At 41.1% G+C, this 17,124-nt stretch overlaps 3 protein-coding genes across 3 annotated transcripts; 2 read left to right on the top strand and 1 right to left on the bottom strand.

The window, feature by feature from the left end:
• Positions 1-7,045: 7,045 nt before the first annotated feature.
• BJ212DRAFT_1297316 (uncharacterized protein) lies at positions 7,046-8,061 on the bottom strand (the record flags this gene model as incomplete). The annotated part of the gene is made up of 5 exons (XM_041332570.1): positions 7,046-7,162; positions 7,213-7,356; positions 7,672-7,691; positions 7,771-7,818; positions 7,866-8,061. 5 exons carry the CDS (start codon positions 8,059-8,061, stop codon positions 7,046-7,048), a joined length of 525 nt encoding a protein of 174 aa, XP_041196817.1.
• A 198-nt stretch (positions 8,062-8,259) lies between these two features.
• Positions 8,260-9,140, top strand: BJ212DRAFT_1297315 (uncharacterized protein; the record flags this gene model as incomplete). Its single annotated transcript, XM_041332569.1, has 4 exons — positions 8,260-8,329; positions 8,363-8,470; positions 8,547-8,723; positions 9,001-9,140. The coding sequence occupies 4 exons, from the start codon at positions 8,260-8,262 to the stop codon at positions 9,138-9,140; spliced, it is 495 nt and encodes a 164-aa protein (XP_041196816.1).
• Positions 9,141-14,483: 5,343 nt separating this feature from the next.
• Positions 14,484-15,898, top strand: BJ212DRAFT_1297314 (uncharacterized protein; the record flags this gene model as incomplete). Its single annotated transcript, XM_041332568.1, has 5 exons — positions 14,484-14,621; positions 14,679-15,053; positions 15,107-15,310; positions 15,415-15,543; positions 15,569-15,898. The coding sequence occupies 5 exons, from the start codon at positions 14,484-14,486 to the stop codon at positions 15,896-15,898; spliced, it is 1,176 nt and encodes a 391-aa protein (XP_041196815.1).
• Between the last annotated feature and the right edge of the window lie 1,226 nt (positions 15,899-17,124).

The raw sequence follows: 17,124 nt of genomic DNA, 5'->3' as shown, positions 1-17,124 counted from the left end.
TCAGGTTGAATCTAAAGTCACACCATATCAGAGCAATGGCAAGGAGATGGAGATTTGAATGCATGGAAGAGCTAGGTAAAGAGAACTGACACATCATGTGACCATCAATGACAGCCTCACACCTCTGAGGGCACTGAGTATGCAAGTGAAACTACTGTATCATCTTGACCTTGATGCTTCATTATGTTTGTTCCTCCTTCTTGAATGATTTAATATCTCATAGATTGTGAATCAAAAGCTGGATCAAGTGCTGTTTAACTTGTGAGTTCTGTGTATGCATAATTTTCTGTGTATGCTTACTTTTCACTCCAGGTGAGCCCTCTTCTGTGATTTCTCCTATTTGACTCACAGAGCCTTTACAACTTCATCTAGTGCATCAAGTTGCATTTTGAGTTCTTTATTTGTGATGGAGATCTGCATGTTAATGAGACAGACATGTTGGACATTATCCAACAGGTGTTTGCTTGAGTTATCCAATGTGGCAATATCAGAGTTAAGATATGTAACAGTTGAATTCAAATTGTAAATTTGATCTTCAAGTAGATTGTGAGGGCACTGATAGTAAGGATTCATTCATTGTGCTACTTGTAGTTGATGTATAGTTACCAATACCCCTCATTGCTACCTCCACTGGGTATCAGCAACTGTAATCTGGATGATGGCTTACTGCCTGTCAATGATGTGTATGAATGGTAGCCAGTGTAAAGTGTTTTTCCTTGCTGAGAATTTTAATTTGATGAGTAGTTGGATATAGCTCCTGATCTCATTATCAGTGCTGGTATTTTGTTCATACTTACATATATATACTACTCCTAGACACATAGGTCTGATGACTGGTGTGGGATTGGGAGGTGTCCTAGTTAATTATTATGATGATCTAGGAAGGCTCCAATTTACTGGTCTACAGGCTGCACAAAGATAGTGATATGTTCATTCTTCATAGATCAAAATGTATTGCTTATGTTGTTTGATGCTTCCTATCATAGACCATTTGAAAAATACTCACAACACTGTAGCAGCCCATGGTCTCCAGTAAGTAAATAATGGCAACTGGTAGGGCATGGTAAGATTCAGTCATCTGTTCTTGACTATCCTGATACATTGCTCCAGTACTTTAAATCACATTTGCTACTATACTACTGGAACAACATGGAATAGTTGCAAATATTAGTGCTGGAAGGAGGAGAGGAGAGTGATAAATTACTACCCAGGATAGCATGCCACAAGAAGTGGCAATCCTCAGAAGTATTGTAGACATTATATCTCTATCTTATTTAGACTTTCATTTTTCTGATAATTGATCAGAAGCAGATCAGAACAAGCTCACTCTAATATTCAGATCAAACACAGATTCACATGACTAGTATTTAGACATAGTTATTATATTGGGTTAAGTGTTGCTTAGCCTATCTCTGGATTGAGGGTCAAACAGTCACCTTTCTCTACTCTAGGTATCAAGTATTCTCATATTCACAATCATGTGAGTATGGTGTATTTATCTTCACTACTTCTACTTCAACCCTATAGTGATAAAAACTTGTTCCTACAGTAATTGTGGCACCTGAGCATCTGTGGCTGACCACTTATGATCCACCTATTTTGGAATAACTGCTGAGTAGACATTTAGTATTGTCTGGCACTATTTGGGCATTCAAGGGCTATATTGTTATTTTCTATCTCTGTCACATAACATTTCAACTCATTCTTTCCTAGCACTCATCTATGAGTCAAATCACTTCATGAACATGGGAGGCCCCCAGGTGTAAATTATACATGGCTGAGAATAAACCATGCTATGTGTCTCATCCTGAATTATCATATAAGAGATGCTGTAAGTAGTATTCGTTGTTACCAGGTAAGCAATTGCTGCACCTCTGACATTCTATCCTCTAACATTAATCACAAATTGTAATTGTAGGCCCTAAGCCATATATTTTTGCTATCATGAGGGTGGTTGGCATAAGATATCCAGGCTGTGAATACTGCACAAGCAGGAACATAAGATGTCAATCCATGATGGGTGAAGCATGTATAGCCTGCCAGAACAGGTGTAGTAATAGTAAGTTCTTGTTTCCTTATGTTTCAATTCTACACTCACACATACATGGCTCAGTTGTTGAGAAAGAGGTCAAAAATCCATACTCTGATGACAAATCTGACTCAGAGTTTCAATATTCTGATTCCTCTGACAAAGTTATCACTTTGGATAACCAGCCATCTTGCTGGATCAACAAGCTGCTAGATGAGATGGTACAGATGAGACTAGAGGCAGAGTTGAAGGATGTTGAGTGACATCTGGCTGAAATGCAGGACATACACTGCAGGGCTGAGGAAGCTTGTATAGAATTGGAGCATGAGCTGAAATATCTGAAGAGATGCCTTGTGGACTAGTAGATACATTGTGTGATGCACATAACTAGATACAATGCTTACTGATACTGTATATCTCTTGAACTTCCTTATGCACTGAGGCCAGATGTTATTTTTGTTGCACAGCACAGTCAAGTATATTGATCTTTGCATGTAATGTGACATCATTGGTATATTGTCAGACCTTCTTACATGTAAATATCTTACAATGCTAAAATAACCAGGGCCAATGATAATTTGTTGACTCCTGATGCATGTTGTGGCTGAATATCTCTTGGCAAAGTGACCTGCAGTCCATTCATCAGGAATTTCCAGTGAATGTACATTTAACAGGGCATTGTTACTCCTAGGTGAAGTGGCCACAGAATGCATCTTGGCCAGAAGCAAGATGGTCCACTTCATCCAAAATTACCACTATACCCACATCCATATTTAAACTCCACTATAAATTATTTGTCCATGCTGATCAATCAAGGTCATCACTCATTTAACTCTGCCATGTTGATCAGCAGAAGAGGCAAAGTTTTGAGGTAGATATCAGGAAGGTGGAGCAGTGTCCTTGAACACATAAGGGAAGTCAGCAAGAATGCCAAACTCAGGTGTGAAGAACTAAGGTAGCAGCTGTAGTGCATCAAAGTCATCTAGGGAATGAGTAGTTGTGATGCTTTCAATATATTGTACAATTCTCAAATGCCTTTTTGTATTAAACTTAAACTGTGGTTGTCCAAATGTCAATAATATTGCACATACTCAATGCATTCTATGGAAGAAATTAGGTTCTACATTGTAGTCATCCTATCCTTGCCTGGTGATCTTTACCTGAATCATGGTCAGTATCAAAGGAGTTAAAGAAGGGTGACATGTAACCATACTCAACTACTGGCATGCACTAGATGCAAAACAGAAAAAAAAATATGTCAACACCTTTTGATCACATGTACTATGATGACAAGCTTGCCCTTCTGTTAGTCTCACTAGCCTGACACAGGTAGTGTGTTTGTATTGACACTGAGATAACCTATGTACCTATTATTCATCAGCTTAAGTTACAAAATTTGGTAGATGCAAGGACACAGAAGCAATGGGGGAAATGAGTGATAGCAATAGAGAGCAAAGAAGAGAAGTAAATGAGACACAGTAAGTGTCAGAGCAAACTGCACTTTTGCTCCCATGGAGAGCAAGGATGCAACAAGAAATGAGGGACAGGACTCTGGATGAATTAGAGAATAACAAAACTTACAGATGATGCTGGAACTCATCATCATGAAGTTCAAGGGACATGAGTAAAATGATAGTTGACATAATATTTGAATATTATATCATGTCATTTCTCATATCATAGGTGCACATGCTGTGGGCCAGCTGATGTTCAATATATGAAGTGTGTATGTAGGTTGAAATCTTCCTTTGAGGAGTCATCACTGGACTCATTGCTTACCAGAATGGATTGCCTTGATCCATCTGCTGAAGCCACAACTACAAAACACTGGATGAGCTCACAGTCTACATTGCATTTAGGTACCTCAGGAAGAGCCATGAAATCCCTAATCAATTTTCAAAAGTGCTGTTGGAGAAGCAACTGTGAGTTCCCAGAGTAACATAGAAGCATGTCCAAAATGATCCTGTTACAAGAACATCCACTAGTTTAGCCCCTATTTATTTTTCCCTACTTCTCACACCTTGCTGGACCTTCTATCCTCAGGCAATTGCCCTACTGCCTTTTCTAGCTCATTCCTCTTTTTGTTACTTACATTGCCTTCACCAATCATTCTGAAAGTTGTATCATTTCCTTGGTTTGTCCAATGATTCACCAACCCTATGCCCTTACTGCCTAACTGGCACCATTACTTACTTTGGCATTCTGACTTGTTTTCCCTTTACCCTTACTGCTCAACCAGTACTCTTACTTACTTTGGTATTCTGACTTATTGTGACTTGCTTCCCCTCTACCCTTACCACTAATTTGGCAGACTTACCCTTATCCCTTCCAATGGTATATATACCTCTTGGGTAGCACTTGTATTCCTTAACTTGAATCTACTTGGTTCTAGCTATCTTTCTTTGAAGCCCTAAGCAAAGCTTCACTCTTTATCAAGTACTTTCATAGAAGCTTGTCATTGTCTATGTCCTTAGCCTTGAGAAGAGTATGATTGATGACAAGCTGTTAGAATTGTTGACCAATCTAAGCTTAGACTGATACATGCTGTGTCCTCATACCATTGGAGGCCTTGCTAGTCGTAGCAGGCTTGGTGCAAGCCCCCCATCCAAGTTCTATGTTACTCACTTGTTTTATTTGCCTGCTGCAGACTTAGCTTAATCATAACAGATCTCATTCAAACACTTTTGAAGGTCTAATGATGATGTGAGGATCTACAATTTAAAAACAAGGACTTTCAGGATTGCATGTTGGAGAAGACATTTGACCATCTTTGGTATATTTGGATTATTGTTGAAGAAGTCAGTCCAAAGTGCCAGGTGGGTCAAGTGGGTGAAGGTGCCTATGTCAACATGCCAAAGCATTTCTGCATCATTGATCTTAAGATGTGTGAGTCTAGCAAATGTGTTCACCATGACCATGGAAAACTCAGTGAGTGATGATCTGATCTTCAAACAAAGGGCTGTGTGTGGGAAGGTATCTAGGATGTGGTTTATAGATGTAAGGTCAGGAAGGATATTGTTAGTGCCATTGTGTGATATTATGTGAAGGTTTATAATGTCTTTGCAGAGTGACAGGATTTTGATTATGGTATTGTATGTCGGAAATTCCCATAGGTGCCTTGCAAGGCTTCTAAATTGAGACATGATTTAACCATATTGCATCCACAATGGAAGACCCTTCCAAGGAAGCATGACCTATTATTAGCATATTGAAAAGAAAGTGACCTATTTGTAGTGTATTGCAAGGGAAGTGACCTTATTTTGGTAATTTGCTAGGGAAACAACTTTGTGTTCTGAATCTTGCAAGGGTTTCTAAAGTGGCTCACATGAAGTTCAAGTTGTGCCCAAGCCCATTGACAATGTCTCAGAAAGTCTCAGTACTTCATGTGAAAAATTGACAGTGATGGATTAACACAACATGACCAAAAATCTACTGATAGTACATTGGTAATACCTACTTGTACTTGTAACATGCACCAATGAAGGAAAGTGAAATTAGCTGGACTGGGGTACAGGATTGACATACTCCAAGATAGCATGAAGTCTGGCATGATTATCAGTGATAGTGTGTCCACGTGATTATTCTTTTATATGCTTCCTTTGATACATTCTTTGGGTGCGCTACATTGTCTCCCATTTCACATATCTCTGATGGTTTCTGGACCACAAGACTCATCCCAGTGTGGAATAGGATGAATTTTTTCATGTCAGCGTCAAGGGACAACCCTGGTGCATTTAACATTGTATGGGCAGTTTGCAAATGCTCAGTGTTTGTCTTGGAGGAAGCCAGTGCCTCTCTCCAGAGGAGTGACTGCATAACATGGTGTCTTAATAACCAAGGGTCTTATATAAATGTGTGTAAAATGTAATGACACCACAATTACACTAGGATAAGACTTCTTGCCAGTCCTCGATTAACATGGTCTACAACTTTTCTTCTTTTGTGGTAGATAATGTGTGAGTTCTTGGGAGGCTCGCTAAACCAATCTATGTAATTAACTTAGCCAGAGCTTTTGTGTTTTATCCCAACTTATAAACTTGTCTAGGATAAACTGTCTAGACACTGGAATGTGGTTCCTTGTTAAGATAACCCTCTGTAGAGACTATGGTCTCAAATACGAATATGTTGACCAAAGACTGGTTGGTCAAATAGGCACAAAGTGGTGAGAAACTGGTCTCACAAATGAACAGATTGACCAAAGCTCATGTTGGTCAATATCCGAAACTAGGTGAGAAGCTGGTCTCAAATAAACTAAGTTTCTATCATAAGAAACTTATGTAATCTCAAGGGAATGTCTTTTCCCTGCACTTGGTACTTCAAAGGGGCTTTCTTTGTAAGCAACAATCTTCACAGTGAGTAGCTCAAACTGAGATTCAAATGATTGCAAGTGGGAGATCCTATTTTTTGGGGGAGAATGGGCCCTCCTTATATACATATTGTGTGAGAATATTATGTAAGTAAAAAAGCGGAGCAATGACATCAGAAGTGGAGCAGAACATTCCAGAATATTCCATAGGTGGAGTAATGACATCAGAGGTGAGTCGTTGTGGAGCAGAACATTCCAGAACAAATGACATCATACCCTGTAGGTACAATTTTGTGAAGTATCTGATGGGTCAGAGCATCCCAATAGAAAAATAAATCAAGGAAATACTAGAGAAAACAACTCAGAAATAATAATACAATAACAAGACACAAAACACAGGCTTTTTAGATAGGTTTTTGTTAGGGTTTGAACTTTTCTCTATGGTTTTCTCTAGCCAAAGTGAATAAGCCAAAGGCAAGGCAATACCTTAACCTTCTTGCTTCACAATATCAACTAGGTCATTATGTGATTCCCATCTCACAAATGACTTTTCTTCAAGATATAATAAATTCATGAATCACAGAGGGGAAACTGAACTATTTGACCAAGGTTTGAAACCAAGGTATGGGTTGACTAGCCTGATGCCTAAGCTAACAGACTTTGTCTTTTAGGGGGCTACCTAGTAGTCATGTCCATGCATGATTCCCAAATCATGCAGGACAATGGAGGATATTCTTGCATTTGGGAAGTCCAGACATGGTGGCTAGCTTTGCTTGCATGAGATCAAGTAAGTGGCAGAGTAAAATGTGATCCATGAGATTGGTATCCTAACCAATGGTTCAAACATCACTTATTGCATCAAATATGTGATACTTACCACACCGCTGACCCACCCAGTAGCTGCAATATGCTCATCTTCAATCTCCTTGATCCTCGTTAGCATGGCTATCATCTCATTCCCACTATGTTCCTTCTCCTCCATCCTGATCTTCTTCTCCTCAAGAAGCAATCCCTCCAGGTCCTTAATCCATGATCTGTCTTCTTCTTACCTGTCCTCTAAGAATTTGATTCATGATTGGTTAAGGCTGCGTTCTTGCTTGAGAATGTTGGTTTGATGCTGATTGTCCTTCAACTGTCACTCTACATCTTTGGTGTATCACTGGAAATTTGGTTTTGTATCCTCCTCCCTCTGCAGTTGATTACATTTAAATGCCTGCACTGTCTCCTGAAATTGAGCCTGTTGTTCAATCCTCATCTGATCCTTGAATTTCAGGGCATTGTTCAGTGATAGCACCAGGTTGATCAACTCTTGATGCTTCATATGGGCGGGACTCACCAAGGTTTGAGTCATGGTTGCTGTGAGTGAGGGAGAATCTGAGGGTTGTAACTGCTAGGAGGGAATGATAGCAAGAATGTGGTTTGCCAAATCACACACTCTCGAGGGTCATCAAGTTATCTTCAAGCATGGCAGTACCATGGATATCTGGAGGCAACATGAATGAATATTCATGTTGACAGAAACATGCTTACTTGTAGTGAGAAGGACAGAATTTGGGTCAGGGTGAATCTCAGGTGGTTGTAACAATTCTCTGTCAAACTTGAGTGCAGCATGGCATTGGAGAGAGGCTCTCAGTTGGCTGATATTGGCAATTGAATCCCCAATCCGATAAGACGCAGCAGTAGCCCCTTCAACATAGAATGCATGGACGTTGATATTGCCAGTCATGTTGCAATGAAATGGATCTTATTATTTGTCAAATCTGCAGCAAGTGGTAGTAAAGTTCACTTGTCTGAGACAACATCACCAATCATTTGTATTATTAGGCCTTATTAGTATTAAGACTGATCTTCATCATCGAAGATCTCTTTCTGAATGACACCTCAAATTGTTTCATCTGTCTATACTGTTTCTAATATACCAATAATGGCTCCCCAGAGATCCACAGGAGGGTGCAAATATACCTACTCTTTGGCATCGTCTATCAAGGTTGCTTGTCAGTATTGTAGCATACTATATACATCCTGAGGCCTCAAATCACATGAGCAAAGCTGCCTGTCATGGAAGGAAAAGAAGAAAGAGGATAGAGAGTTTTCCTGGGCTGCAGTAAAGTCAATTTTGAAGGAAGGAAAATCTAGTATGTTTCAATGTCATCTAAATCACTTTCAATTGCTGATTATAATGTTCAAAAATCATCAACTCTAATTCATCAGAACATCACCATGATAAGAGGTGTGCTCATGAGGCAGCTCAAGATACCACACTAGTAGTTCAGGAGGCTGGTTCAGCAACTGATTCACTGGCTGCAGCAGATTCACATTATCATTATGATGATGCAGGCCTTGAAGGCCTCAATGATGTGCAGAGTGTCAGGGGAGATTCATGGCTATGTCTGTATTATACTTTCTCATTTCTTTTTACCAATATCTAAACATGAGTCAGGTTCTGACTCTGATATCAGTATGGGTAATAGCATCCACACACCAATTTCAGCAGCCACAGCAACTACCTTGGCTTGTCTTGACACATTCAAGACTGAATATCACCCTCACAGTGGTCGTGCTCCAATCATTGAGAGCTTTTCCATTTATGGGACTAATAGATTGGAGATGACACAGTCATCTGTTATTGATGATGAGCCATGACAACCTTTGAGCTGTCATGTAGACTTCAAATTTGCCAAACTCGTGCACCAAGCTGCCTTGAGCAAAGACCAAACTAATGAACTACTCAAGTTCATCTGGAGAGTTGCAGATGGTCATATCAAGTTCACCCTCAAAACACATAATGATGTGTCAGCTGCATGAACTAGGGTGTCTGGCCAACTAACTCCTGTAAGAGTAATAGGATAATGTCAAATTTTGCATGTATACATAACCATATTGTAACAGTTTGAAAGACATGTCATACTTGTTAAGTATAAGAAGGGAAACATCAAGTATGAAGTATATTCATGACCACTATGGGACTGGGCATTGGACCTCTTAGACAACCCCTTGCTAGCACTGCAGTTCATTTGGGATGTGCAGCGACTATATAAACACAATGGAATAGATTTTGAATGCTTCTTACATGAGCTGTGGACAGGAGACCACTGGTGGAACTTACAAGTAAGCTTTCCATTTTTCTTATGACATTGTGACTAATTAAAGTGTACATTTAAGACATCTTTACCTCAAAACAGTGCACTGTTTGCATTTATACTGTACACTGACAAAATGCACCTTTCTTCAGCTGGTGTCATATGCCATTCCAGACTCTCAACTCTAAATCCGCTTCTCCAGATATCCAGATCCAAGATCTGGATCTCAAATGATCTGATCTATCTTTATCTCCCTTCCAGAATCCAAACCCTATATCAGCACCCAACTCCATTTAGACTGCCCCTGTCTCTGGACTCCAGTTAACCATGTTTCCCTTTTGATTATTGATCCATTACATACATTTCATTTCCGGTGTTCATTATTTGTGATCCGTCCTACTTACTAATAGACTCTGCATATGCTTCGTACATAGCCTTTATGTTTGCTGACTGATTCCTATATGATACCTACAGTATATAAACCTCCTGTAACTCTCGGAAATACCCCAGTTCAAATATCATCTTAGTTCCTGCTCATTCCTGTGTCCTCCGGACTTGAGATAAGTCTCTTGTCATATTCCAAGTCTTAGGATTGCATCCTAGACTACATTTCCAACTCTACCTTAAGGGTAGTCCATCCTCTGTTAGTTTCTAGTCCGGACTTCATCCGGATTAGTCTTATCCACTTGCCCAGGTAACATCTGGACGTCCATCAGATTTATCTCATGTTTCAGATCTGGACGTCCATTATCTGCCCTAGTCAAAACCTGGAAACTCCAGATGACTGTTCTAGCCCCCGGAAATTAAGGGCACATACTCAGGAAAGGGGCACAGCGTACAAGCTGAGGCCAAGCCCTTGTGATCCGACCCCCTTGAGCATGTGACCTTAACAGCTGGTAATGTCAAGACATACCCAGTAATTGTGCACTGTGGGAATCTGCCTGTTGATATCAGGAATGTCAATGGTCCTGGAGGAGGATGCTTGGTGGGTTGGTTGCCAATAGTAAGTCCTTGCAACACTTGAAGACTTCAATTCACACTTAATCATTTTGCCCTTGTGGCAGGTTCCTGCAGATTCAGATTCAGATGGCAAGCTGTCTTATTCAAATTTAAAGAAGGTCATGTGGCACAAATCATGTATGATTCTCCTTGAAACCCTCAGTCTCATCTCCAAAACTGGCTTTGCACACCAATGCTATGATGGAATTCTACACTGGTTGTTTCCACTAATACTAATTTTATTGGCCAATTATGAAGAGCAGTGTGTGATTAGATTAATATTGTTTCTGTTATTTATTTTATCAGGTGTGTGATGGCCCTGATAAGAGGGTTCAACTCTGCATGTCCCTGCCCCATTTGCCTTGTCCTGAAGGACAAACTCACTGACCATTCTATGATATACCCTACATGCACTGTCAAAGATGCACAAGCTTGTGTCTGGTTGTGGACTGTACTGCTGGTGAGGCAGCACTAAAAAGACAGAGTCTAAGGCCTGTCGATGTGAGTGATTTATTCAACTTTCTCACTTTCAAGTTTAAATAGTCTCAACCATCAGAATTGCTTATGGATTGTTGAATGGTCCAGCCCACATGAAGCACTCTCGCAAGATACTTTGCATGCTTACAACAGTGGTTTATTTGGTGATCACATGTTTGAGGAAGTCAAGGCCCACCTGAAAGCACTTGGACGTGCTGCTGAGAAGACAACTGATGACCAGTGAGTCTCTTTACATCCTTATTTCATCTGTGTCTCATATTTTGTTTACTCTACAGGTTTGATGCCTTCCCACAATGGTGAAACCTGAACCATTTTGACTGTGTTACAAACATCAGTTTTTCAGATGGTAACAAGTACCTGGATATATCTAAGGTATGTTTTAGAGTGCTATATCTAATTTAAGCTATGACTGATGTGAAAGAGAAATAGCGACTAGGCTTGCTAGAAACTAGCACTACTTATCCAAATAGGTGCGAGTGTAGTATTCAACCCAAGAGGACTGCTAATGAAGCAACTCCCTACTAATATGCAAGGGGAGCGATAGCACGAAGGACTAATAACCTATAGTGACCTAAGACCAAAAAAAAATGATGAGTAGCGCTATAGTGATCAGTGACTAGCGACAAGTGGGTTCTGACAAGAGAAACATGCATATAAGTGAGAGGCACTATGCAAGTTGTTTTATGCGATAGCGCTATGCGACGTCTGACTAGCGACAGCGAGAAGAAATCAAAGGGAGCAAAAATGAGGAGTAAGGTAAGACAGTGCAAGTGGAATGCCCGATAGTGACTAGATTATAGCTCGACTACTGATAGTGATCCCGACACTGTGAAAGTCAAACCTTAAGAGGGAACTTTAGCAACGCACACTTAAAGCAAGTCAAGCGACACGCGATCAAAGAGTTTGGCAAGAGCGGAATTGATTGCACTAAAACTAGGATATAGCGACTAAAGTGACTCCTACACCAGTAAAGGTCTGGGGAAGGAAAGTACTGTACTGTATGTAGGATGGGTCATTTTATCATACTATGTAGGAGTTTGGGATTGCGTAGGCAAGTATAGTAGCAACACTGGTGAGGGCATGATGTAGCAACAGGTAATAAAACATGCAGTGCTGCAGAACACGAGGACATATGTAATAAGACCTGCAACTGATGAGTAGTGACAGTTAAGGAAAAATAATGCACCAGCAGAGGTAGGTGGACATAGGCAGGACATGGGAGGATGGAATACCTAGGCATCAGACTGGGTAGCATGCTATGGGAGAAAAGTGGTTCCAAAGCAGATAGCTTGGGTGCTGAATAGCACTGGTTACTAGCACCTTACTCTTTTCCTCTGGACAAGGCAAAATATGCCTATGACACTCATACGTGCCTAGCGCTGGTATGATTGTCACACCAACATGGTTTTGATAGCAAATATTGTATACAGTGCAGAACATGCTCATGCACAAAGATGCTGAAGTTGACTATGCACTTCTAAAGTGCATAGCCAGCTATCTTCATGCCTACATGTATATAACATTCAATGTTCACACAGAAAGCATGATTGCAGCTGGGGAGGCCGAGATTCTCATGTTCAAGAAGTGCTTAGATGTAAGTCCTAGTATTTAGACCAATTTATGTGCTACTTGACACCAATACTTCATACAGCAACATATTGAAATCCTTGGTGATGAAGCAACAAAAAACTGGAATTTTCTGAAGGCTTACTCAATGAGGCACATATTTTCTGACATTAGGGCAAAAGGAGCTGTGTGAAACTTTAGCATGTGACCAAATGAGAAGCATCATGGGCTGATCAAGAGGGCCTATAAACTGCAAACAAATGGCAAAGACATTGCAAACCAGGTACATTTGACCATGCTTTTGATTAATCAACTTATTGGCAACCGCTGCTATCTAGATACTCAGGCTTGATCACACAACCTTCATCTCTGTAGTCCTCCACAGCTGCATTGACCATTTCAATGATGAACAATGCAAGGCCATACTTTCAGAGAGAGAACTTGAGACATATCTCAAAGTCAATTACAAGTCTGTTGTGGACTGGAAGCTTACCACTGACCACCTGCACTGCAACCCGAGCTTTCATGGATGTGAACAATGTGACTGTGCCCTTGTTCACACCCAGGACAAAGATGGAAATAATAAGAGCATTTTTGTTTGCATTTTATTCATGTTCAAGCAATCAATTGGCAAACAAATGTTGGATCTCGCCCTAGTTCTACCTGTGGATGCTCCGACAGGCTCACGACATGCTGTGGATTGAGATTTTCAATTGACACATCTTCGTGCCTGACCACTTGCTTCATCAGAGTTTATCACACTTCACTCTATTATTTGCAGTGCATTACTTGTTATGGACTTTGCTAGTATGAGGGGAGACTTGTTTCTCATTGATTATGTGGACTCCAACATGTTCCTTTGTTCACAGAGATATATGTTTTAACTAATGGTATGTCCAGTAATACCTTTGCTGGCATCTCCTGGACTGATTCATCCCATAGTACCTGAAGACTTGGAGTATGTTCAACATTTACATTTATGACTATTTCAATAACAAGCCAGGACATGAACAGCGCTCTCCTTCATATGTCATTACCAGACCCAGCTCATCTATATCATCCATTTCACCTTCGCCTCTACCAAACAGCGCTCTCCTTCAGATCTCATTACTGGACCTGGCTCATCTGTATCATCCATTTCACCTTCACCTCTACCAAACAGTGCTCTCCTTTATGCATAACTCATTACTGTCAATGGACCCAGCTCATCTGTATCACCCATTTCACCTTCACCTCTACCAGACAGTGTTTAACCTCCTTCATAGCTCATTACTGGACCCAGCTCATCTGTATCATCCATTTCACCTTCACCTCTACCAAACAGCACTCTCCTTCATATCTCATTACTGGACCTGGCTCATCTGTATCATCCATTTCACCTTCACCTCTATTGAACAGCTTTCTCTTCTATATCTCATTACCCTGGAACTCTACAATTATGTCTTCTGTTTCTTCTTTGCCTCTGAATTCGCATACAAGCCAGAACAATTCATCAAACCCCAATTGTCCCAGCTCCAACAACATAATAACAATGCCCTGTTGTCAATCATTGGGTCAGGTTTACCATGTTGATGTCCTCATGTAACCAACATGAATACTTACATGCTTCATATTACATGGTGTGTCCCCTTTGAGTAGCAGGTCCAATCTTATGCTGCAGCTAATACCACTCTTGATAGATTACACATGCTTCATTACGAGCTGCCCTCAAGACATTTTTGAAGACAGGTGCACATCTTACCTATAACTCATTGATTGACTTATCTGTCACCTGCATGTGTACAGGTTTTGTATGTATTGCAACATGCAGTACCTTCAAGGCCTAAATGTTTGTAGTCACTGAGTATATTGGCAGTAAGCAAATCATGGCTAATATAAATATGTATTACTGACACTAATAATCCTATTAGTCTCCCAGCTCCATCCAGAGTTCGAGTCATCTGAACCAATTGTATCTGGATTGGCCTGTTGGACTTAGGCATCATGCCATCAGCACAGCGTCGAAATGCCAGCAGTAACAGAGTGCAGCTCTGGCAATGATTCAGAGTTCTCATCAGAATCTGATTCAGATAGCTCAGATGCAGAGCTCATCCAGGTCCACACTGCACTTGCTCTAGATGTGATGTCTCAAGATCTGTGCAAGGTAAGCCATTGAATTGCTAGAAAGTTCACATTTCTCATCACAGATCATTACTACTAGGCCCTTGAGGTCTCGCAGAGGCTATTGCTCAACTTGCGTGGTAAATACCGCGAGACCATGAAGAAGAATGTGCTCCTTGAGGCTGTGGTACCTAAAGGCTGCAAGCAATGCAACCTTACTTCAAATGAACTTGCAATGGCAGCCAAGGAAGATACAATACAAGCTCTTGGGAGGAAATACTCAATAACCCACTGCCTTTGGATCAACATTGAACTTTTCCTGCTGTCAGTGCACACCTGTCCAGACATTGACCTCAATAGCAAGAAGCATTGGCTTACAGGAGTCTCAATGGAGGATGGTGTGAGGGCTGAGCTCTTCAAGTTCATTCCTGAAGAAGAATGTGAATTGATGAGCTATCAAAACTTTGGATCTCAGGTATGCCTATTTATTCTTACATTCCAATCTTTTAATGACAATCAATGCACTAGTTTGGGAGGGGTGTCAGCAATGCTCATTCCAAGATGGCATCTGACATCAAGTCATGTCCAGGTGCCATCTTTGGTTTCAATGCAAGTATCTTCATATGGGGCTACAAACAAAATGAAGACCCTGACTGTTGCCCTCTTCTACTGAGTCCCCATGGAGAGTACACAAAGTTTGCACCTGTGCTGTTTCCTATACCTGATAAGCTGGTACCACATTAGTTGCTCAAAACCACAAAGCTCATGCAGGTATATCTCTTTTTGTTTGATGTTTCAGTATGGGCTAACAAATTTGTACATTGTTATGATTATAGGTCTTGAAAGTATCACTCTTTGGCAAGTCGTTGTTGGCACCCACAGGTGCTGCATCTTCTAGGATGAAAGCCAAGATCTGGAAATTGCAAGCTATAACACCAGGTATGATTGCTACTGCTGCTGTCATGGTGAGTCCAAATCAGTTTTGCACAGTCATTAGGGTCATTGATAGTATTCTCATACAAGGCAATATTCCTACTCTCTGGCAATGCAGAACTCACCAAAATTGGTGAAACTACAAAGATTCCTTACCACGAATACCACAACTTCTACCGTCAGCATCTACTGACTGGAGGTGCATGGGCACACCAGGTCATTACATTCTTCAATGATGCTCTTTTCTCAGGAACTTCATCTTATGTTCCCCCTTCTTCTGCTCTCAATGATGATGGACTGAGCCACACATGGGAAGAAGACTTCGACCATGCAATAGAACAAGGACTAGAAAGACCAGTTGTTGATGAGAATCTGAACCTCCAATAATTTCTTTTCAAACTCCTCATTGGTATGTATTATTAGTGCTCTGGCCATTGTCAGTCTGACGCTCCAAATCTCTAATAGCTTCTCTTCAAACTCCTCAGTGGTAGCGCCCTGGCGATTGAGACACTCTGAATCTCCAATAGCTTCTCTTCGAACTCCTCAGTAGTAGGGCTCTGGCCATTGTCAGTCTGATGCTCTGGATCTCCAATAGCTTCTCTTTAAACTCCTCAGTGGTAGCACTTGGGCCATTGTCAGTCTGACACTCTGAACTCCTCAGTTGGCAATTAGCATGACATTTGAACTATTGAGGTGCATTTGAATGGTTGAACTCTTCAGCCAAACTTAGTACTGATATTGTGCATATTAATAGCTGGCCTCATTGATGTATCGACGAAGCAGGCAACAACTGCTTACCATCAGATGTCTCTCCTCCACATCTTCTGTCACTGTCACTCCCATTTCCTTGAACAAATGGCACCAGGATGACTGGGGAGTCCTATCAAGTACATTGCTATTGATTGCTGGTTGTTCATTTCAATGGGAACACCATAGCACCTGGACCTGGGTCTCACCATGAATGGCCTGTGTCTCGTGTTGTCAGTTCTACTTACTAGAGGTGAGCTTGTTTGTTTATTCACATTTACTGTACTTGACATGATTCTCCTGCAGGATTTAAAGCTGCTTTCGAAGGTTCTGACCTCCAAGTGCCTGGGGATGAGGGGCAACCCAGCAGCAGTATTAGAATGCACAAAATATTTGTAATTCAAACCACTACCTTAGAAGAATTGCACTGTCTGTATAAGTCCTCAAAACACTTGGAATAATATCATGTGACTTGCAATGACCTTCCAAAGAGGGGTGTTTTTAGTTGTTCTTGTTAAGAACCATGCTCAAAGGAGAGAGAGACTGACTCAGAGGGGCTTGGCCTCAGCTTGTATGCTGTGCCCCTTACCTGAGTATGTGTCCTTCATTTCAGAGGAAGTCTGATGATGGTCCAACAAAGTCCAGAGGACTTCTGGAGGCTGGCTACTCTGGTGGAGAGTGCAGGAGGACTTCTGGAGGCAGGAACGTGGAGGAGCGGGAGAGTTCTGGAGGAAAGCAGGAAATGCTCAGGAGAGTTCCCACTGCAAGGTAATACTTCTACAGGAAAACAGGATGGAAGGATAGGATGTCCTGGAGGTCCAGAGTATGGAGGACAGGAGGTCAGAGGTACGGAGGTGAACGTCTGA

The sequence above is a fragment of the Suillus subaureus genome, assembly GCF_016647635.1.
Source record: "Suillus subaureus strain MN1 chromosome Unknown BJ212scaffold_6, whole genome shotgun sequence".
In the NCBI taxonomy this organism is placed as follows: Eukaryota; Fungi; Basidiomycota; class Agaricomycetes; order Boletales; family Suillaceae; genus Suillus; species Suillus subaureus.
This window is presented reverse-complemented; position numbering and strand designations above follow the sequence as displayed.